This window comes from Chelonoidis abingdonii, chromosome 9 (assembly GCF_003597395.2).
Source record: "Chelonoidis abingdonii isolate Lonesome George chromosome 9, CheloAbing_2.0, whole genome shotgun sequence".
NCBI classification, from domain to species: Eukaryota; Metazoa; Chordata; order Testudines; family Testudinidae; genus Chelonoidis; species Chelonoidis abingdonii.
In genome coordinates this window covers 71,225,402-71,247,191 of record NC_133777.1, presented here as the reverse complement: position 1 = coordinate 71,247,191, position 21,790 = coordinate 71,225,402, and the positions used below count along the sequence as shown (strand labels likewise).

The 21,790-nt window shown below is 51.9% G+C and overlaps 1 protein-coding gene across 3 annotated transcripts; it reads right to left on the bottom strand.

Annotated features, from left to right (window-relative positions):
- Positions 1 to 441: 441 nt before the first annotated feature.
- MFGE8 (milk fat globule EGF and factor V/VIII domain containing) lies at positions 442 to 21,499 on the bottom strand. 3 transcript variants are annotated; one of them, XM_032806502.2, is made up of 10 exons: positions 21,254 to 21,498; positions 16,861 to 16,986; positions 15,244 to 15,369; positions 13,924 to 14,037; positions 12,838 to 13,019; positions 11,930 to 12,085; positions 10,147 to 10,291; positions 7,813 to 8,015; positions 3,675 to 3,830; positions 442 to 3,254 (listed from the first exon to the last, which is right to left on the bottom strand). In XM_032806502.2, the coding sequence occupies exons 1-10, from the start codon at positions 21,324 to 21,326 to the stop codon at positions 3,111 to 3,113; spliced, it is 1,425 nt and encodes a 474-aa protein (XP_032662393.1). In that variant the 5' UTR covers positions 21,327 to 21,498; the 3' UTR covers positions 442 to 3,110. The 3 variants fall into 3 exon arrangements, with proteins under 3 accessions (XP_032662393.1, XP_032662394.1, XP_032662395.1); XM_032806503.2 differs by having other exon boundaries at positions 7,813 to 7,997; positions 21,254 to 21,497; XM_032806504.2 differs by lacking the exon at positions 13,924 to 14,037 and having other exon boundaries at positions 21,254 to 21,499.
- Positions 21,500 to 21,790: the final 291 nt, after the last annotated feature.

The following is a 21,790-nucleotide window of genomic DNA, read 5'->3' as shown; positions in this document are numbered from 1 at the left end:
ACAAGGGCTCTGAGCTGAGTGAATTGGGTAATTATGGTGATAGATTGAAGGGGACACTCAGGGAACTGACAGAGTTCCACGCCAGTACCCAGCTCCGGACAGTGGCCCGGCCTCCAGCTCAGTGCTGCTGCTGGCTGCAAAACAGAGCCCAGGAGATGAGCAATGGAGGGAAGTGGCTGTGCCATGCTACACTGGCAGGCTGTGGATGGAATGGGTTTGAAGCAGTGGGGACATGGATCCCAGGCCTCAGAGGCATGGGGCATCCCCTATCCTCCATGAACTTCCCTTGGCTCTTTCTAAAGAGACACGTGCTTGGGAAGTGCCAAAGGGAGTGACGTGGGGTGCAGCCGCAGGCAGAGGAGCAGGGCAGAATCCTGTTCCATGTTCAGCACTGCACCAGGTGAGACCCGAGTCACAGACCCAAATAAGCAGGTGGACACATGAGTTTCAGCTGGTTTTAATACTGTCAAACACTCCTACAGGGTGTGCTGCCTTCCCATCCAAGACTCACTCATTCCATCACTTACACCAAAGAACCCATCTCCCTCCCAAACACACGTGAAGAAGGTCCAGCTCTGTATTGCGCTTCAAGTCAGGTCCCTGCCAAAGGGGACTTATCCCAAATCTAGAGCCTCTGCTCAGCCAGGCGCCAAGCCATTGCCATGCTGTGAGGTCAGTGAGGGGCCCGCCCTGTGGTGCAGTTCCTGTGCCCGTCTGTCCCCTCTCTCTCTTGTAGTGGATAGCGTGCATGGATGGACCCATGTTGCCATCCCAAAGCACTCAAGTATCACGAGACAGGCCCCCTAAAATACCAGACTGGCTTAAAAATCCTGAGATTTAAAAAAGACTCAAATTTTGGCTTAAAAATCTTGAGATTTAAAAAAGAACCAATGTTGGGTTCTTCTGGGTTTGGAGCATTTAATGGTCATGTTTTCAAGCTTTTCTCTTCAGTCAATAGGCCTAGAATCTACTTTTTGTTTCTTTAAGTAAGAGCTGAGATTCTCCTGTAATCACCAGACCCCAGGAGCTGGGGCTTTGAGAAACCACCAAATAGCATGAGACTCACAATAAAATCAGAATTCATAACCCAGGTCACGAGTAGGCACCCAGGACTGCGTGTTGACAGGCTGCGATGGGCACCAACCCCGTTGAGGACAACCTCTGCCCAATGATGGGGGAAGAGTTATAAAGATACTGCTGAGCTTGGGCCCCTCTTTCCCAGAATTAACATCCTGGGACTGTCCCATGGGAAAGCAAGGGGAGTTACTATGCAAGCTGAGCAGCCTCAGTGGGAGGAGGCCAGGGGCCTTGGCAGAGCAGCAGCATAGAGTAACTTAAGTGTCCTCCCACACACACATTCTGGACAGACAAGATGCTCCGAGGACCTGGAGCACTCCAGCAGAAGTTTGGTTCAGAACCAGCACAGAACACCCTGAATCCCCATCCCAGGCTCTTTCATGTGTCATGCAACTTGCCAGTTGCCTCTGTGCCAAGGATTGTACCATAGGGTTTGCTGTCTGCTAGGGAGTTCCTTGCACCTGAAGCCCCATTTGTTCTGTGTGCCACTGCTGCCTTGCACTGCTCTGCCCTGTCCTAAGATGATGGAATTGAGGAAACATCAGAAAACATGGCTAGAGAATCTCTAGGTTCTCCTTTAGCTGGGCACCAAGATGGGACTCAGTACCGAGAAGCACCATGGACAAACTGTTTGCTGGGGCTGGCCTTTTGGCCTACTGGAGGGTTTGGGCTGTGGACTCACCATAATGCACTACAATGGCTGGAGCCCAGGAACAATGGCTGCCTGGGCAGGGGCACGGGGCTTCACTTCTGGGTGGCAGTGGGGGTCGAGAACCTTGTGGTGACTGGCAGGTTGGCTGGGCTCTCCCGTATGAATTCCTGGCCAGTTGGGTGATCAGAAGTGATGCTCATGGGACCACAAGTGGGAAGGCAGATAGCACTTGCCCTGTCCTTGTGCCCGCAGTGTTTGTGAGCAGCATATGTACCGGTATCTGCCCTGGAGCATTATTGGCAGGTGCTGGACATTGGGTCAGTCACCGCTGGCTACATTCCCAGCCCTGCCAAGATTTTACAACAGAAATTACACATATTCCCCCTTTGTGCCCATGTGCCCTGCAGGAGAAAGGCAGTTTCTGCAGTGCAAAGCCAGAGGCCCTGTGTGTACAGATTCCCAGCTGCCAGCTTCTTCCCACACTGGAGCCCTGTGACTTCTGACTTGATCTATGCCCCCACCTCTTCTCATCACTCCCTTGGCACTATGCTGAACTGACAGGACCCACAGCAACATTGCTGCCGAGCAGCGGCCTGCAAGGAGGCAGTGATCGATCGGTGCACTCAGGGGCAACAGATTCTTTCCGAGGGCCCTTCTGAATTACTTTAGGAGCCAAAGAACTGGAAGCTCCCTCTCCCCTCGACACACGTCAGGGGGAAGCCAGCTACCTGCCTATGCTTGAGAGACAGAGGCCATGAGTGGAGGGGCCTGCCCCGTCTCCAGGGCATCTCACTCAAAGGCTCCCCTGAACGCTGAAAGTGATGGAGACAGAAGAGCTCTTAACTGATAAGGGCCCTTCAGTGGAAGCAGAGCTAAAAGGGGGAGTAGTTTTCAGGATCTGATGGAGGTTGCTAGGGCCTCTGTTTGCAGGGAGCCCCGTAAGGGCCTGGATGGGAAACACCTGGACCAACATAAGGGGCTCAGAGGGGAAGAGCCCCTCATCTGGGACAGCCCCCTAAAGTGCAGAGCTGTGGGCCCAGAGAGCTCCAGGGGCCTCTGCGTATTAGTGCAAGTATGGTAGCCCCACCAATGCGGGGCCATCACATGCTCTTCTAAAGCAAAGGTGAGGGGGACCCAGAGCCCTCCCATGAGATTTCTATCAGCTTCAGCTACAGTCATGCACTCACTGCCCCTCTCCAACCCTCCCCACTGCCAGACCAGGAACCAGACACAGACGTCATCGTGGGACAGCGTGGGTGAGACACAGAGAGGGGGATGTTACAGCAGCAGGCGTGCAGGGGAAAGGCCAGGAGTGGGAGGCTGGGGAGCGGGGGCGGGCGGCAGCCCAGTCCTTGCCTTCCACGCCACCGTCCCCAGCAGACTACTCATCACAGCCCAGCAGCTCCATGCGCAGCGTGATGCGGTTGTGCCACGCCACGGGCAGGATGCGCACAAAGCGGGCGTAGAAGGGCACCTCGAACACGTTCTTCTTGTGAGAGGTGTTGTCATAGTTTCCTTGGAAGATCTGCGGAGGGAGGGGAGAAGCCATTAGAACGAGGAGCTGGTCCTGCCAGGGGAGAGGGAGCAGTGCCAGGTTGCAGGCACTGTGGGAGAGGACACACTACAGGATCACAGGCCTATGGAGAGCTGCCCAAGTGCCCTGCTGACCAGTTCCCACCCCGTGCCTCCATACACAGCAAGGCTGGTCAGTATGAGGGTCCTGCCACATCTACCTCATTAAACCCCAGGTACAGCGGCTCTTGTCTCCTGGCCTTCCTTGCTGATGACCTAAGTACTGTGGTATCACCAGCAGCTCTCTGGCTAGTGAAACCACTCCTCTGACCCTTTGTCATCACCGTCTGGGTGCCTTCTCATTCCAGCCCCTTGGGAATGCTGGGATTTGTAGTTTCCCCCTGTGCTACCGAAGCCCCTTCCCTGCACCCACCTTGCTGCTGTTTGTCCTGTTGTCCTTGTAAACGGTCCAGGATGTCCCATCATCACTGTAAGCCACTTTGTAGGCCGCCACGTACTGAATGTGCCCAAAATCCCGAGCCCCTTGGGTGACGACGCCGGTCACCTTCTTCTGAGTCAGCAGGTCGATCTGCCAGAGATGTGGGCATTTTCAAAGGACATCCCCTCATTTTGCCCCAAAAGCGAGGCGGGTCCCAAGTAAGCTGAGAGAATCAAGAGCTATGCAAGCCTCGCCCATGCAGCTCTGCTGATGGCCCTCAACCCTGTGCTATTCCAGTCCCGGGCTCTGTATGTACCCACTCCCGTTCTGTGCATCTTTGCTAAGTGAAGATCCACCACTGCCGAGGACAGCCTACTGCACGCATCACATAGCCGACCTGGCAGACTGGGAACATGGGCAGATTCTGCCCCTACTCCAGCCCAGAGCATTGAGGGGGTGGAAAAGTCCCCTGAGGAATACCCTGTGCAGGGATGGCATAGAGCCAACACAGGCAACCCTACGCTCCTGCCTGGTATACGGGTGTGCTGGGGCGTGGTCAGAGGCAGGAGTGGGCAGCTCAGGGTTAGGAGAGGGAGTGGCTACAGCTCTTTGTGCTCCAGCTATTCTGGGCTGCAGAGCAGTCACACAAGTCATTCAATGTGCACCAGGCCCCAGAGCAGCCCCCAATTCAGCATGCAAAGCTTTCTTTGCCTTCCCTCAGCCTGGGTGCCATCGCTGATGCTGAGCCTTCTCACAGGTGGACAGGGAACAAGGCTAGCCTAGGGCCAGGCAGGAGACAAGGGAGCAGCAGCCAGGTTACATAAGAATATGAACCAAAAGATCTCATATAGGGCCAGAGACACCCCAGCAATGGGAGGAGCTGGTAAAGGGACCTGTCTGGGATGCTACAGCATTACAAGGAAGATCAGATAAAGGCAAATGCTGGGGAAAGGTTTGTTCTGGAGGGCCCTGCCTGGGTCCCAAGGGCAGGACTGACTGCTCAGCTCCCTAAAGACTCTCTGGCTTGGAGGGATGGCACCTCGCTTTCCCTGCCCAGGCTGCATCCACAGAGGATTCTGAAATCACCTGAGGAAGGAGCTGGGGCCTGGGGTAATGACAGGAAACCTGACAGATTCCTGCACTGCAGGAGTCTCTGGCCCCTCCTGTAGCCCACCCCTGGGCCAGCAACCAAACTGTAGGCAGGCTTTGGAGTAACCACTCTGGCTTCAGGACGGGATGAGAGAGCTTCCCGTGGTTCACTCTGCTGGCTGGAAAACCAGCACAGAACAGGAAACTGGGGCCAAGTGGCAGCCAATTCTGAGCTGGAGGGTCAGGCATGTGGCAGAGGAGCTAAGCCAAGCTCCCATAGGCTGATCCATGCAGAATGGTGTCATAGTAATATTCCTCGATTTGAACCTTAGCGTTCAAATATAAGGTACTAGCATGAAGTCCTCTAAGCTTAATCTCCAGCTTAGATCTGATAGGCTGCCACCAGGTCAGGAATTGATAGGGCCTGACCCCCCTTTCCTCTCTCTGGTGTCCCCAACCCTCCCTGGCGCCGGCTCCAGATAACCTGTTTCTTTGCTTCCCAAGAGATCAACGTTCTTTTCCTCTCAGGAGCAATTGAGATGCAGAATACCACGCTTCGGCTTTGCCATTCCCCGTCTCCTCTCTCCGTGAGGGAGGACATGATTTACTATACAGAGTTCAATTTCCTCTGCCTGTACTAGAAAAAGAACCATCCACACCAATTTTTTGAAAAGAAAGCTTATAATAATTAGAAAAAGGAAACTGAAATAGTACTTCATAAAAAGTTATACACAGGCTCCTAACTTAAGAAAATATGAACGAACAGTCTGAATTTAAAAAATAGCCAATATTAATAACCTAGCCACAATCACACAACATGTAAGTACAAAGAAAGATATTCATAACCGATTCTTACTTTGTTTCCGTTTTGGTAAACTCACTGCCTTTAGAGGATGAGAGAAGATGTGGAATCTAGCAAGAATAGCTTGTCCCCACAGCCGCAGGAAACAACAAAGACCCCACAGCAATCCACATCTGTAATACAGACACAAAGCTCCAATGAAGCACCGAATACTTTGTTTCCCTTTGCTCCACAGACCTTTTGTGTGAATATGACCGATAGATGAGAGTTAGAAGGAACTGTTTACCTCATTAGCCCCGAGGAAAAAAAACAAAGACCCCCACCCGTAGTATACAATATTCTTGCTTCCTTTTGCTACTTATTTTACTAATAGTTCTCTGATTGGTTCTTGGTTCAGTTTTGTTACCCTTTCAGTAAATGGAAATTAACCCTTCCCTTAACTTTCTTATGACAAAATGGCGGATGCTTTTTTTTTTTGGTTTGTTTGTTGTTTTTTTAGAGGTGATTTAGGTTTTTTGTATGCCTTTTCACAGGCATTGGGTGGTTGGCTTTGTTTGTGTTTTTCTGTTGGGTTTTGGTTCTTTTTTAACAGCCACCAAACCACAAAAACTCACGGCGACCCGACTCAAACTGCAACCTTTCAAGCACGCTTCCAGCCACATCATACAAATTGGTAATAGCACGATCTAGGCTGGCCTTGTCTTGCAGCAGGGCCCCTGAAAATAGGGGGGAAAGAATAAAGAGGTTTCGAGAATGGAGCAAAGAGGGAATAGTTATGGCTGGAGATGGATTAGAGTCCAACGAGTCTTTGATCCCTTGCTGAGATCTTCCTTTTTGCCATCCCAGATGACACAGAAACACAGCAATCACAGGCTTTTCTAAACAATAAGGCTCCAGCCATTGCTTGTATCAACTGCCCAGTATCCAAGCTCACCTCCTTCGGACCTGGTAACCCCACAACATCCAGCCCTTCACATAATAGGAGATATTGTGGTCCATTCAGGCCAGCTGCACGAACTAATTTAGCCCGCATTTTTACAGACTGGAGAAAGAAACTGAGGCTGGAGAACTCAAGGTTGCCTTCCCAAGGACGAGGATCCGATATAGAGTTTTGCTATTGAGCCTGTACTCTGGCCAAGGGCCCTATGTTCATCCCAGACTTCCCTATCTCCCCTGCATGGGAGAGCCACTAGTGAAAACGGTTGGTAGTGTCATAAACAGATAGCTAAGGAGTCTAATGTTTCCTTTACCTAGTTAAAAGACATTAACAAGAGAACAAAAACCATGCCAGCGGGACACCAATGCAAGGAACACCGGAATTTTCAAAGCTGAGGGCAGTGGAATGTTTGGGTTGTGTCTTTTGTCTGGCTCTGCAGCTAGTGAGGAGGGGATCTTTTCTATCTTCAAGTTCTAATACGTATCAGTTTCCAAGTTTGTAAAGTACAAAGTGTAACGAAGTAATCAATAGGCTGTACTATGTTATTTTTTTGTATTTACATGTGTAGTTTGCTTCGTGAATGTTAAATTGTATCTCTTTTCTGAAAACCCTATGTTAGTATTCATAATTCTTTCTTTGTAGCAATTGAGACGCTGTGGCTTTGATTGTCAACCTTATACAAGATCATCATTTAAGCAATATTTGTTTTCTCTTATTATATATTCAATTTTACTTTTAAGGACTGTTTTGATGCTTATTTTTTTCTTACTCTGGGTAGCTAAGGAATGAGGGTAGGTGAAATGTCTCTTGCGTTAGATCAACATGAGGGTGATTCACTTGCAGCTACCACAAGAGAAATGTGGATTGGAGGGAGACACGACAAAGGGGGAAGAGTAGATAACTCTTTTCTGTTATCTCTGTATAATGGGTGGTTGTTTATATGTGGAAGAGAGTGAGAATGCTTACATTGGTATGTTGTGATGTAAAGGGAGAGGTTGCATCCGTAATCGTCATATTAGCGCCGAGAGGAAATTCTAGGCTAGAGGAGAGAGAGGGAAGGGAAGCTGTTATTTCCCTTTAGTGTGAGAACTTACAGGGAATCGTGAGTCTTGGGGTCCTGACGAAGTCCGAGGGGAAAGGTTTTGGGGAGATCTGATGCAGGCATGATTCTGTCTGTGCAGCGGATCAGGATCTACAGCTGCGTAATTTAAGCTTTAGGGTTGTTTTGTCCATCAGCGGCACCCAGATTTCTGGACGCTAAGGTCCAGATTTGGGAAAGATGCTTATGATAGATGGAGACACACCTGCAGCCACTCAGACTGGTCGTTGTTGAGTGCAGTCCAGGCATTGGTCTTGCCTGTCTTATCTAGGCGGGCGTAATGTGGATACCAGGTGAAGCCATCGATGCCCCATGTCTTGTAAATGCTGGAGGCTGTGATTTGCTGGTCAGAGATCAAGCGGGATTTCATGCCCAGCGGCTCCGAACAACCTGCCGTGTTGAAATACACTGTAACACAATGGTTTATAGACACAGTGAAAGGGAGGAGTCCAGCAGCATCGTCATCCCAAACAAACAAAGAGTGGGACCCAAGAATCCCAAACAGACACTGAGCAGGATCCCAGGAATCCCAGATAAATACAAAGCAGGGACACCAAAGATGCAAAGAGCAGAGACCACAAATGTAGAGGCATAAAAAGCACTGAGCCATGAGTACAGAGCAGGAACCCCAAATATACACAGAGCTGGGACCTCAAAACTCCCTGTCCCTCTCGAGAAGGCAATAGAGGTCATTGGATTGGGTGGGTTTACATTTTTCCCAGTTCTGCATTTTATTCTCTGCCTAATTTCCCCTGGGAGGACCATTCACTGTGTGGCAGCGCCTTCTGCTGCAGGAGGGCTATAGGGACAATATTGTCAGTACAGCCCCTCCAGAAATGTGATTGAAGCCTGAGACCCGGTGCCCAGTCCTTTCCGAGGGCCATTCCTCTCTAAGCACAGCACACAGCTCCCAGGCTGTATGTGCAGAGCCCACTCCAGGGGCAAGGTCCCTTTTCCTTCTGGGCTCAGTAGAAACCCCTATTCTAGAGAAGCCTCTTAAAACCACTGTCATAGGGAAACAAGCCCCAGGCTGGAGTGTGGAGGCTGCCTGAGGCCTTGCAAGCCCCCCAAGTAGGGAAGGTGGAGCAGCGCCTAGCTGGATTGTTCCACGGGCCAGTTCACACTGTAACCTTGCAGCCAGGAAGATGTGACCAGCCCTGCAATTCTCATTGTTACCAGTGGGTGTCACTGTGGTCACTGATGCAGACAAAGAGAAGATTGGTGTGTGGGGAGGAGGGGATGGAAAACCAAAGCACAGACGCTACTGGAATTAGACTTGAGCTCCCAATGCCAAAGTAGCTAGGCCCAGATCTGCCAGCCAGCGTTTGGCCCCAGGGCCACGTCTAGTCCCCACCCGAGCATTACCCACTTTCCCTGAAAGGCTCCAGATGAACTCCAGATCCTGTGTCCATATAGACTAATTCCAGTTGCTTCCCTTTGGTGTTCCCAGGGATTGGACCCCTGTTCTGGTATTCCTGCGGGGGGGCTCTCTCTCCCAGAGCAGTTCCAGCATGGGCCTTGGCAGGACAAGCTTAACTCCCCCTCCACTCTGCTCTTGGCCCTTCGCCCCTAAGGGGAAGCTGGTGTCCATGCCCCATTTGATCCTTGGCCTCTGCTGAAGTCCCCAGCTGTGACACGGACACACCAATCCCACTAGCAATACACCGGAACCACCAAACAGCCAGGCAACAGAGGCTCATTCCCAGCCTCCCCAACAGCACTGACCGGACAAACACACAACGTACAACATTTCACCCAGAATAGCAATCCTGGAGCAATGCAGAGACTCGGAACTAGGCCCATTATGCCAAGCACTGCCTAGCACGTGTCTTGTTAGGAATGCTGAGCTAGCAAGTGAGATATCTGATTGGCTGAGCCTACTGCTAAGTTACATTTTCTAGAGGACTTTGATCCTAAAGAATTTTGCAAACTTTACAGAAGCTGTTTCAGCTAGCAGGGAAATGATCTCAGCAGCTGTTCAACAGCCGCACAGCAGCACTAAGGGGTTTGGGACGGAGTGCAGAATGATCCTAATTGAGACTGCCTGGGAAGGATTTAGGGAGTAGAAGGTTGTTATCTAGGATGTGATTTGGCTGAGACTCTATTCTCACAAAAAGAGCCAACGGATCTTTCACAACTCAGGGTTGTCAGGTGTCATCAGAAAGGCAACACCTCCAGCAGCACAAAATCCCATAGCACTGCACTGGGATCAGTAATGACTCCAAGGTGATAGCACCTCCCCTACCAAGTCGCCCGCACAACTCCCTGCAGCACAGCGCCTTCTAGTGCCACATTGGGACACTAAGGTAAGCACTGACAGAGGGAAGAACACCCCCTACTGAGTCTCAATAGCCAGTTCCTACATCTGGGATATCTTTAGAGGTCACCCATCCAAGCACTGACCCAGCCCAGCATGTGTGATCTGATGAGATCCCAGCCTGTGCTGTGGACATGCACATCCACCCGCCTCAGAGATCCAACAGACGGGCGTGAGTGCCCCAGAGCTGAAGGTTATATCCTTGGCCCAGTAGACATTTACCATTCAACTCGCAGCCAACCAGCTCAAAGCGCAGCGTGCAGGCCCTGTGACACATCACAGGGTAGATGCGGATGTACTGGGCTGTGATCGGAGGATTGAACACGTTGGACTTCATGCCATCATTATTCGTGTTCCCTGGGAAAACCTGCAAAGGCACAGGCCAAGATGAGTGTGTTTAGTGGCCAGGAATGGGGGCCAATATCAAGTCCTCTACCCTAGACTGTTGTCCATAGTAATCTCTGACTCATCGGTCCGATTTTTATCTTGTAGACTCAATAACAAAAGCCATGCGACAGAACAACTCACCACCAACACTGAAGAATGCTTTGGACTCAGTGTTGCCAAACCAAAATGTTACAAGATCATGAGTAAAGCCCCAAAAAACATGAGATTGGCTTAAAAATCATGAGATTGTTTTAAAACAAGAAATGTTGGATTCTTTTTATCCACTTGTCTTGTGTTTGTTTTGTTGTTGTTTTTCGTTTTGTTTTTACCCTTTAGAGCAATGGTTCTCAAACTAGGGCCTCTGTTTGTTCAGGGAAAGCCCCTGGCGGGCCAGGTCGGTTTGTTTACCTGCTGCATCTGCAGGTTCAGCCAATCACAGCTCCCACTGGATCCCACTCCAGGCCAATGGGATTGCAGGAAGCGGTACTGGTCGCCGCTGCCCGCAGCTCCCATTGTCCGGGAGCGGCAAATCGTGGCCACTGGGAGCTGCGATCAGCTGAACCTGCGGATGCGGCAGGTAAAGAAACCAGCCCGGCCTGCCGGGGGCTTTCCCTGAACAATCGACAGCCCTAGTTTGAGAACCACTGCTTTAGAGTGCACTGGGGTCACATTTACATGCTTTTCTCTGCAACCATGAGGGTTATAATTTTTTTTTTTTTAAATGAAGGATGAGATTCTCATATAGTCACAGGATCACAGCAGCTGGGGTTTTAAGAAGTACACCAGTTATCACAAGATGTGTGATAAAATCCTGAGAGCTGGGAACACTGCTGTCAATTAGTAGGTCAGCTTATACATCAGGTGACTTATAGGGAAGTAGATACAGTATAGATGTGCTACTGGTTCTGTAAATATATACATACATAGTATTGTACACTGTAGTATATAGTACAGATGCTTGATTTATTTGTTACCAGTTCAGCCCCCCTAGCAAATTGTTCGAAGACCAGTCCTGTTTCCCACAAATGTATCTGCTGTCAAGACGGGTCTGATGGGGCTGAACAAATCATCGACAGCTTTAGGGAGTTGATGTACTCTTCACTTTGCCTGGTCACTGTTTGCTCTTCTTGTTGTGTGGCTGGTCACCCAAGAAACGGGGCATTGGGCCTGCTCCCTGATAGGTTGACAAACATTTTAAACAGGAGACGTACTACTCGGAGGCTGCCCAGAAGCTTGTGAATCAGAGCAAAGCAAACTTGGGGTGTTAGTCACAAATCAGGGATTCTCTGAATGTTGTTGACTAGTTGCTGTGCTCTGTGCAGGCAGGTGTAATGTGTGTCATTTATACTATTATGAAACCGCAGGTATTTATTGTTCTCAATACCTTTCTGAGACCCCCTCGATCCTGTTTGCAGCCCCTGCAACGACACAGCATCTCCTCTGAGCAGATGCCACCCCCGCCAGTGCTATAATTTCACAGTGGTAACATACCCATGTGCCAACACCCCCAGTGCATCGATCTCCTTGCCCCACACTGACACAGCCCCCCCGCCCCACACACGCACACACACTTCCCTCCCACGTTTGGAGGCAGCAGGCCCATTACTGCAGTACCCACCTTGTCTCGATCCTGGTTCTCGTCCCTGTAGAACACAAACACGCGTCCATCCAGGCTGTGCGCGACTTTGAAGGTGTGGACATACTCAGCCCAGCCCGCACGGCGGGCACCCTGCGTGAGGATCCCTGTCAGCCGCATCTTCCTCAGCAGGTTTACCTGTGGCATGACATAGGGTTACTTGGATGGGAAGGGGAACATGCTAACAAGCCTAACACAGAGTATGGTCTGCGCTACAGCCTTGGCCTCCCAAGTCTCCCATAGAGTATTAGTCTATGTGACCTGCAGCCCAGCTGGACTCCTGGGAATCAACTCAGCCTCGGCACCCTTGAAAGGGGCTGTCCTGTGATGAGTGCTCTGTCCATCTGCAGGCTGCCCCGTTGTTCCTGTGCTAGAACTCCCCATCCCCACAGCCTCACACCATGATCCCAGACCTCTGATCAAAGAGGGAAGGAGGCCCATCTGTACTACCAGAGAGAGCATTGCTGCAGAGCAATGCAAGGTGATTCCTGACTGCCTCCTCCCAGGTGATTGAGCATCCTGCATCAAGAAGTGCCAGCTGCCTCCAAAGGGATGCTGCCCTGGGACACTCCCTTCTTATAGTCATGTTAACATTAGGAGGTTTCCCATCTGAAACCGCTCCTTCTCCAAGGTGGAGATTTCAGCAGGGAATAAGACAATGGGTTCACATTCCCACTGGCCAACAGAATTCTGAGCAGTCCCCCAGTCCCAGCCCTGGAGCATGGGGAAGTGCTGGTAGGAACTGACACATGAGAACAAACCAGTGTTCTAACAAGCCCAGCATACTGTGTCCAGCACTGGCCAGTGCTTAGTGCTTCAGAGGAAGCCTGTTCTGCAATGAACTCATGACCCACCCAAGGGAAAGGTTGTGTGTTCCAACCAGCTAGTACCTGAATCCAGGGGTTCTTGTCATAGTTGCTGGAGGTCCAGGCATTGACAATTCCATTGTTGTTGAGTCGGGCCAGCTCAGGACCCCAGCGCTGCAGGCCTAGGAACCCATAGTACACAGATGAAGCCGAGAGTTGGGCATCTGCAATGGCCCTTCCCTCCATGCCCAGCAAAACAGCACAGCCTGGAGAAAAGAAGGGGAAATGGGGAAAGAAAGGGGAGGGAGATTGGGAATGAAAAGGAAGAGGGGCAGGTCACCGGTAAAGGAAAAACAAGAACAGAGAGGAGGAGGAGAACAAGAGACAAAGAGAAGGTGACATTCGGACCATCACATTCCTGGTTCTCTGGAGAGACTTCTTGTCTCATGGGTATGAAATGGAAACTAGACCAAAGCAGGGACCTTCATTGCCCACTTGGGGCACTGGTTTGGTGTCTCATTAAAATGAGAAGGTGGCTGGTATTTCCTGCTCCCCAGCCACATCTGGCTTCACCCTAACCCCTCAACACAGCCATGCCCTCAGCACTTCCTGAACCAAGATTGTTCAGGCCCAGTTGGTCAGCAACTGTGTTGAACACTCTCAGAGAAGATGTCCAGGTGTGTGCAGAGCTCTCCATGCAGGTTTTCACCACCATCACAGGCCTGGAAAGCCTGAAAAGGGAACGCTCCTTGTATGAACCTCCCTTCTCCACAATCCAGCCACCACAGCTGTCCCATCACAGCAACAAGATGTAAAGAGACCTAAAAAGGGAAAGCCCCCTCTGTGATGGGTTATGATCCAGTCTCTGGGACTATCCCAGAGTCATGAGATGTGAGAAGAGCAGGAGATCCTCCATAGGGGATTCAATGCTCTCTCCAGGTTGCCTCCTCCAGCACTAATTCCATTAGCACTGGGATCTCCAGTGTCAGGGGGCACATAGACAACAACGGAGCTGACTTCAAAAGCCATCAACCTCCGTTTTAACTAATGCCAACCAACAATGCCTCCTTTGTGCTTGTGGGTACTGCTGAGAGCAGAGAAGGGCAACGGGAAGTTTTCGGGGGGGGCGGGAGCAGGATCTGTAGCCGCTTGTCATGGTCAGGGACTTACGGACATGGCAGGTCTTCCCCAAGAATGGAGAGGGGCATTTGCAGGCATAGTCACCATTCAGGTCTAGGCAGGTGCCTCCATTTTTGCATGGCTGTGAGGAGCACTCATTCACGTCTAGGGGAGATAGGAGTGAAGAAGATGAGAGAGAGACTCTGCTCCCCAGTCTCAAACCCAGCACCACATGGTGGGACAGGGAATCCCGTCACCCATGCAGAGAGTTATCAGCAGGCAGCTGCTCTGGCAAGCTAAGTGAGCATTTTAATCCAAACTGCATTCATACTAGCCCTCAGGTGCATGCCAGGCGGCTTGTAGAAGTGGGGTTCTAGCTGAGATGCCCAGCTGTGCCACTGGGGGAGGGAGCCTCTCCTACCGGAGTGGACTGAGCTTAGGGGCACTGGTTCTTCTATGCATCTGTGTGAAGCTCTGGGGAGGATCCCACTCTACACTGCAGATGATGCACAAATTCCCCTCCAGAGCAGGCAGAGCCCCAGGTGTCCTAAAAGCAGAATTGCCATTGACCGGGCTATGGTTAAGATGCAGAGGCCAGACACACCCTTTGCACAGCCTTCTCCCTCAGTATCTTTCTCATTTCTATAGTTCTCTCAGTGCACTCAATGCTGAACCCTGCATCCCACCTGGTGCCAGCCCCTGCATGCCACCTGGCTCTGGTCCGACATTGTACTCATCACCTGGCCCCACATCCTATCAAGAGTAGGCAATTGCATCCTACCCAGTACTTCCATCTCTTCCGGCACCTCCCCACATCCCACCCAAGACTAGTCCCTGCATCTCACCTGGTGCTGGCCTACTTATCCCAAGTGGCACCAGCTCCCACACCCCACCTCATGCTAGTCCGTAGGTCTCCCCTCCCACTCCAGCTCCCAGATTTCCAGGGACAGCTCCAGAACCAGCGATCCAGAGCAAATCTGACAGCTGGGCTGTTGCAGAACAGATGGAATCACATAACCTCTTCTAGCAGGCACCAGAGCCAGCAAGTTATTTCAGAGGCATGTGAGGGGAGAGTCATCATGTGAGGCTGCCCAGTGCATTCCCAGGAGCTCAGGGTGAGAAACATCCAATGAGTTGGTGGAAACAAACCCAGCGGGGTATTTTGCTGGATTAGTCACTTACACACACCCCAACAATACGTGGAAGGTAACTGGGTTAACATACACAAACACAATCCACCCCATGGACATCTGGTCTCCATGCTCCCCTCCCACCTCGGCAGCTCCTCCTGAAGGGAGGTCTTTTCTCATGTCCCCATCTCCGCCAGAGCCAGTGCTTGGTGCCACCCTCACAGAAGCAGCCCTTACTCACTCTTTTGGCAGTGGGTGCCTGCATACCCTGCAGGGCACTTGCAGACATATTCCACAAAGACATCGCCCCGGTTGGGCAACAGCTGGCACTCGCCATTGTTATGGCAGGGATTAGAGTGGCACGGGCCTGGGGAAAGAAACAGAGGAAGCAAACAGTTGTCAAATGGGACCAGGGAAAGGAAGAATCCACACGGTTCCCAGGCTGCAGGGCTCTGGCACTAGCACGCCTGTTACTGTGACTTGGTGACCCTGTAGGCCAAAAGCCTAATGGGAAGAAATTGTCTGAAGTAAAATTGCACTCCTCTCAAGTAAAATTGTACTCCATTTGGCTTATTTTGCCTTATACTCCATTTTGGTAGTTTTGAATTAGTAAGATGAAATTGTTGCCTTGAATTAGTAAATTGTTCTGAGTTTATTCTTTGTTGATTGTGTTGATAGAAGTTTTATGGCTGTAATTGCCTTATTTACGGTTTGGTGTGAATGAAGAATGTACGGTGATTGACTGAGACAGGACAGCTGGGCCGGATGGTCAAGAAGGGAGTGGAGGAGTCGAGAGGCACCAACTTTATTACGGGATAGCAGATTGACAACCCTAAAGCAAAGGCATAACACCGCAAGGACGAGATAAGGAGCTGAGCCAAATGGACAGATAAGAAACAGCTGCGGATCCTCCCCGGAACAACTCAAAATAATGCTAAACAGCAACCTTGAATACCTCATGACTGACAGCTCCAGTGTGACACAGGAAGGTCCATAGACTTGTATGGGAACTTATCACCATAAAAGAAGGGTGTATTGCCATGGGACTTTGGGTTTGTTCTGAATCAACATCGGAGCTTCGAATGCGTTCGACAGAGCCCAGCTCCCCCTCCTTCGTGTGCAGTTTCAGCTGGCCACTGGAACTGACTGAGCCACACTAAGGACTGGTAACTATAAGATCCAGCTGCAGAACTTTTTTGGAGGGTGGCAGAGTGGGTGTGAGAGTGAGTGAGTGAATGGAAGCACACGCTGATTTCAATGCTCAAATTGTACTCTCAATAAATGCAGCGTATTGTGTTATCACCTTTTAAAAGATTCTGTTTGCATCTTATAAGCCTAACAACCTCAAGTCCTGCATGGATCTGACATAGCTGCATTTGGCTCTGGGTTAGTGCTCCTGTGGTGTGTGTGAATCTGGTATAAGCCTGCACTGGTTGTCATCGGTGTTTGAAACTGGACCTTCGGCTCCATAACAGAGATCTCTACCACTCCATTGCCAGGTAGCAGAAGTACAATGTTATCCTGCAGTAGACCAATCACTAGAGAAATGCATGACACATACTTTGACAGTCTGTTAGTTATTTCCCCATGAGAAGAAGCTCATCCTAAGAGTCTAAGATCTACCTGTGTTCATGTCCTTGTTATAGGCACCAGTTTTATAACACCACCCTGCACAGATCATCGGCAGGGTTGGAACTTGGAAGCAGCCAGTGGACAGGGTCAGTACATGGGAAAGCATACGTGGATCCAACAGATCCACGTATTATGTGTTATTGTGTTATTGCTGATGCACCACAATCACATACAGATGAGATTCCAGTCTTGGAGCATCTGGACCCGCCTCCCGCATGGGCTGTACCTTTCTCTGTGTCATTGCAGTCAATCCCAGTGAAACCTTCAGGGCAGATACAGAAGAATGGAGTCTCATTGCTACCAGTCAGGCAGGTACCCCCATTCTCACAGTGGTTCACATCACAGAAGTCACCTGTAACCAAGGCCACAAGTCATTACAAACACTAACTGCCAGGGAAACCACACATGAGCCAGCTATAGATCCAGGTTTTTGACTGAAATCTGATCTTGCAGGAAAATTCAAACGCAGATACCCTGCCTTTCAGAGCTCATCCATGTTACTTTGGGTGCAGCACAGTCTGAAGTGCAGTGGCACAGCTGAGTGGGGGGCCCCAGGCTGGGTTCACACATGATGCTGCAGGGCAGGATCCAGATGCACTGGCAGAGCTATGTATGGGGTTCCAGAACTGGAAGAGCAGTCAGAACAGAGGGCACCGGCAGAGATGGGAGGAGGGAACTTGCCCAGCTCCCACCCTCACAGTGCACATGGCCCCGACCTACATTCTCAGTGCAGTTCCACAGCGTCTGCCTAGGAGACCAAAGTCCCTCGTAAGTTCCCCAAGGAGTTTCAAGCTCTCCTCTTGTGCCTGAATGTCTCAATCTCCTTCAGCACTGCAGGGTAATGCCTAAGGTGAGGCGTGCTAGGAGCAGAAGGGCGTGGGAGGCTCAGGGAGAGGGGAACCATCAGTGCCCACTGTTCTGCAACTGGGCCTTTGCTTTGACTCCGGTTGCGCTAGTGAGCCACCAATCTTCCCAGCATGTCACCCCACATCTTGCCATTTGACAGTGTCAGTCCCCCATCTCCCACGTCCTGCCCCCTCCACACCTTGATCATCCTGCACTGGGGACCAGGGCAGCTGGTTCCTCAGTCTGTGCCCCATGGCTTTGTCCCTAGGCAATCTGTTTTCCATCATGCAGATCTCACTCTTTGGGAACATCCCTATTATTCAGCCTAAATGTGCTTTGCTCCAACCCATTCCTCCTAGTTCACTGGGCCAGGGGCAGCTGTGAAATGACCACAAACTTCCTGGGAGGAAGGGGTGGACTTATAGCCAACATTGCCCTCCTTGAGGAGTAAGTGGAGGAGCGAACATTCCTCCTTCCACCCCCTAGACCTGTATCCAAGCAGTGCAGGGAGCAGAGCGGAATGGGGCAAGCTGAACAGAGCATCAGATGCACTCACACCAGGAATCAGATGGGCCAAGTATCTGATATTTCAGTTAAGACGGTTTATATTTGTGAAAGATTGAAAAACCAGCATCTCCTAAGGAACAAACACTCTGGAAGCCCAGTAGAAGCTGAGTGGAGCAGAAGGGGTACAGGCCAGTGGCCTATCACTGCCTAGAAACAGGGCCAGCTGCTGCTCCAAACAGCAAGTGAGCACGAGAGGGGTCAGCCCCCCAAGCGGCTCAGACCTGCCCCAAGAAAATGCATCTTACCCAGAGGGCACTTCCTGTCTGTGTCCATTTCCTGGGTGCAGGGAGAGGCCCCCAGGGTCCATCAGGGCATCTGCCTCAAGTAGTGCCCAACAGAAGTCTTCCCACCTGCTACCCATCCGCAGATGGCTCTGTGCAGCAGACCAGCATTTGCCCAGGACCCCACTCTGTGAGTGACTCCCCTGGAGATGGAAAATCTCCATTCCTAGGATAGGTGTAGTTCACACAGTACAGGGCAAGCTCCTCCTGCCCCATCCCCTGTCAGCCAGTGAGGCCTCCGCACCCTCAACAGGGGCATGAGGGAAACTCCTCTAGAGCCATTCAGCCCCTGGTTTCACTAATGACACTGCCAGCCCAGAAGCCAATTGTGAAAGTGATTTTGGCTGTGCCCGGGAGCTTGGCTGAAACCCACCAGTTCATTTCACACAGCGGGAGAGGGGGTCTGCCAAACAGCTGGCAGCTGGGTATAACTTCTAGGGCCCTCCTTGCTGACCTGGGCAGATTCAAATGGGTGACCCCTGTGTGAAAGGTTGCATCTCTCATTAGCAAGCACTGGGGCAGCTTGTCTCCTGACACCAAGCTTCTCTCTGCCACATCGGCACGTTAGAGCAGGGGATTAGCTCAGGTGGAGACTCCAGAGACAACCTCCCCTGCCCCCCCTCCCCCACTACCTGTATGGGTAGTTAATGAGCTGAGAGCTCACTGCCCAGAGCTGCACTGAACAGCACGGCTCTCATTAGCCTAAGCCACTGCTCAGGGAGTTATTACTAATTAGTCTTTTAATAGCAAGGCTCCTCAGAACTAATCCCACATCCCAGACCTCCACATCCGCAGGGTGTGCTCGTGGCAGATGGAGCAGTCCAGCCTGGGTTAACTGGATGCTTCAGAAAAGCTGCTGCTGCTCCTTTAGCCCAGCCTGAGAAAGCGGAAGAGCTTGGGCACCAGGTCAAATTGCTGCATGTGCCGCCCAGCCTGGCTCTGCATGACCTCATCTTCCATCAATGCACTGCCATGAGCTACAACAGAGGAGGAGGAGGGAGATGCTGAAGGGCCAATGGGGAGTGGGGATGTCTTTGCCCATTTCATTCATCAAGGAGTGGGGCTATTTACTTGCCCCATGCTCCTCAAGTCTCCTGGGCACCCGGACACTCAGTATCAAGGATCCTTAAAGGCAGCTGGCCAAGGCTTTGCACACAGCACTGGGTCTGTTCACAGAGAGGCACTGGTTACTTAGAGAGACACATGGGTGACAAGTGTGTGTCCCCCAAGCATCTGCTGTGCCAGCTGCCTCCACTACAGGAGCATCTGGTTCACACTGGGGCCAGGACACGGCAAGGCAGAGGAGACCAGGCAGAGGAGACTAGGCTGGAAAGACCACTCTACCGCATTCCTCCCCAGGGCAGGGGCAGAATGGGCCCCCTCCTATTTCCAGCAGGTCTCATTGGCCACACCCCATTGTTAGCAGGCACTGGAAGGGCCAAATTTTCAAAAGCCCCCAGTGATTTGGGGTGCCTCAGTGTCTGGGACAGCTGGGGCCAGATTTTCAGAGCCATGCAGCACCTCCTGCTCCACTGCCTTTGACTGGAGCTGTAAGTGTCCTGAGAATCAGACCCCAGCTGTCCCACACTGGGCTCCCAACTGAGACACCCAAAATCACCAGCCACGTTTGGAAATGTTTGCTTATGTGGCCCCAAGAACTGGCAGGAGACAAAAATAATGTCCTGTGAGGCTCTGGGCTCCGTATCCCAGCCCTAGCCCAGAGCAGTCCAAGACACTGTCTTGGGAAGGGAAAATGGGTGCCCCTCCCAACCAAAATTGACAGCACAACCTGCAGGTCCCCCACTGCCCTTGTGCCAGCCTCGGTCCCTTACTGCCCCAGGGCCCCCCACTGCTCCAGCAAGCACCCCGTCTTTTCCCTCTACTCCCAGTGTTTCATCCCACATCTTGTCGCTCACCTCTCCCATATTCCACCCTCTCAGCCCCTCATCCCATCCCTACCTTCCACCCCCAAAGTACAGCCTCTTCACCACTGCCCTGTCTCTCGCCAGCCCTGTGCTCACAGCATGCCCAGTCTTCCCTTCCCAGCTAAGGGCCGTGCAAACAAGGCAGGGTGTTTTGTTATATAAGAGGGAAGCGTTAGCTAATAGTTAGAGCAGAGGTCTGTCAGCCGCAACTCCTGGGATCTCTTCCCAGCTCTGGGAGAGACAATTGGGGCCTGGGGTGTCTGTCAGGACTATTGGCTTGTGTAGCGAGTGGCTAGAAGCTGGGAGCCAAACTTCCTAGGTTCTATTTCCAGCCGCTGGGTGTGAGTGCAGAGCTGTACCCACAGCCTCTCCCTGCTCTGTGACCTTGTTCTGTGCCTCATCTCCCCCTCTGTAAAATGGGGACAGCGACCCTGACTCCACGGGGTGGGCTGCCGTGCACTCACTCCAGTGAAGCACTACCGAGGAAAGGTGCTAAGAGCTGGGTGTTAGTGGGGGTCTTACTGCAGAAATGCTGAGCGATCGCCGTGCAGCGCCATACCCCTCCTGCTGTCATCCCAGGGGCCCATTCTCCCAGCTCTCAACATCAGCCAGAAGTGGAAGGCGATTTACCAACCGCTACTTGGCCCTCTCCACCCCCACACCTGGGGACGAGGCGAATCCCACAGCCAGAGAATCCCAGACTTTGATCTGCAGCTGCAGGCGGGCCAGGCTGGGTATGGCCCCCCATGCCAGCGCGGATTTTCAGCCTGAGTGTGAGACACCCGGGAGATCTTGAAGCAGGACAGACGGTGGGAGGAGGGAGAGGCCAATGATCCAAACCATAGGCGTAGTTAGGGGGGCAGGAGGGGATGCTGCCCCACAAACGACAAGCCTCAGACAGGTACAGAATTGGCCCCCACGCACAGCCCCATTGGCCAGACTGGAGCTGCCCCCCACCCCCAAATACAGAAGTTAAACTGAGCCTATGATCCAGACTCACCCGTCACAGCTAAAACCACTGAAACAGCGAGGATGGCACCGAACAACGTCCGCAAAGGGCTCGATTCCTTCATCTCCCTCCCTTTGGGCTCGGGCTCAGGCTCGCCACTCCGGCTCTACGCCGCTCCCTGGCCCGTCCCGCTGGACTCGCTCCTCAAGTCTGTTTATGTCCCGACTTCTCCTCCAGAGGGATTAAAGTCAGCGAGTGAGTGAGTCAGACGGGCGCCCTCCCATCCAAGCCTGAGCCTGCAGATTGCACCCAGCCCCACGTGCTCCAGCCGGCTGGCCAATGACACGCGGCACCCACCCCAAACAGCAGCGGCGAGCTGCTCCAGGAGCTGGGTGGATGGGCGTGCAGCGGACGGGCCCACGCCTGGGGCAATGCACTCGGAGGAAAGGCGAATGGCATGGAAACTCCCTTCAGAAGGAAACGGAGTGAAAGTCCCTCGCTGTTTGGATGCAGCGCAAGGAGCAAAATGCAAACCCCGTGCCAAGGAGTTGTGCAAGAGACATGACTGCATGTGCCCTCACCAGTGCT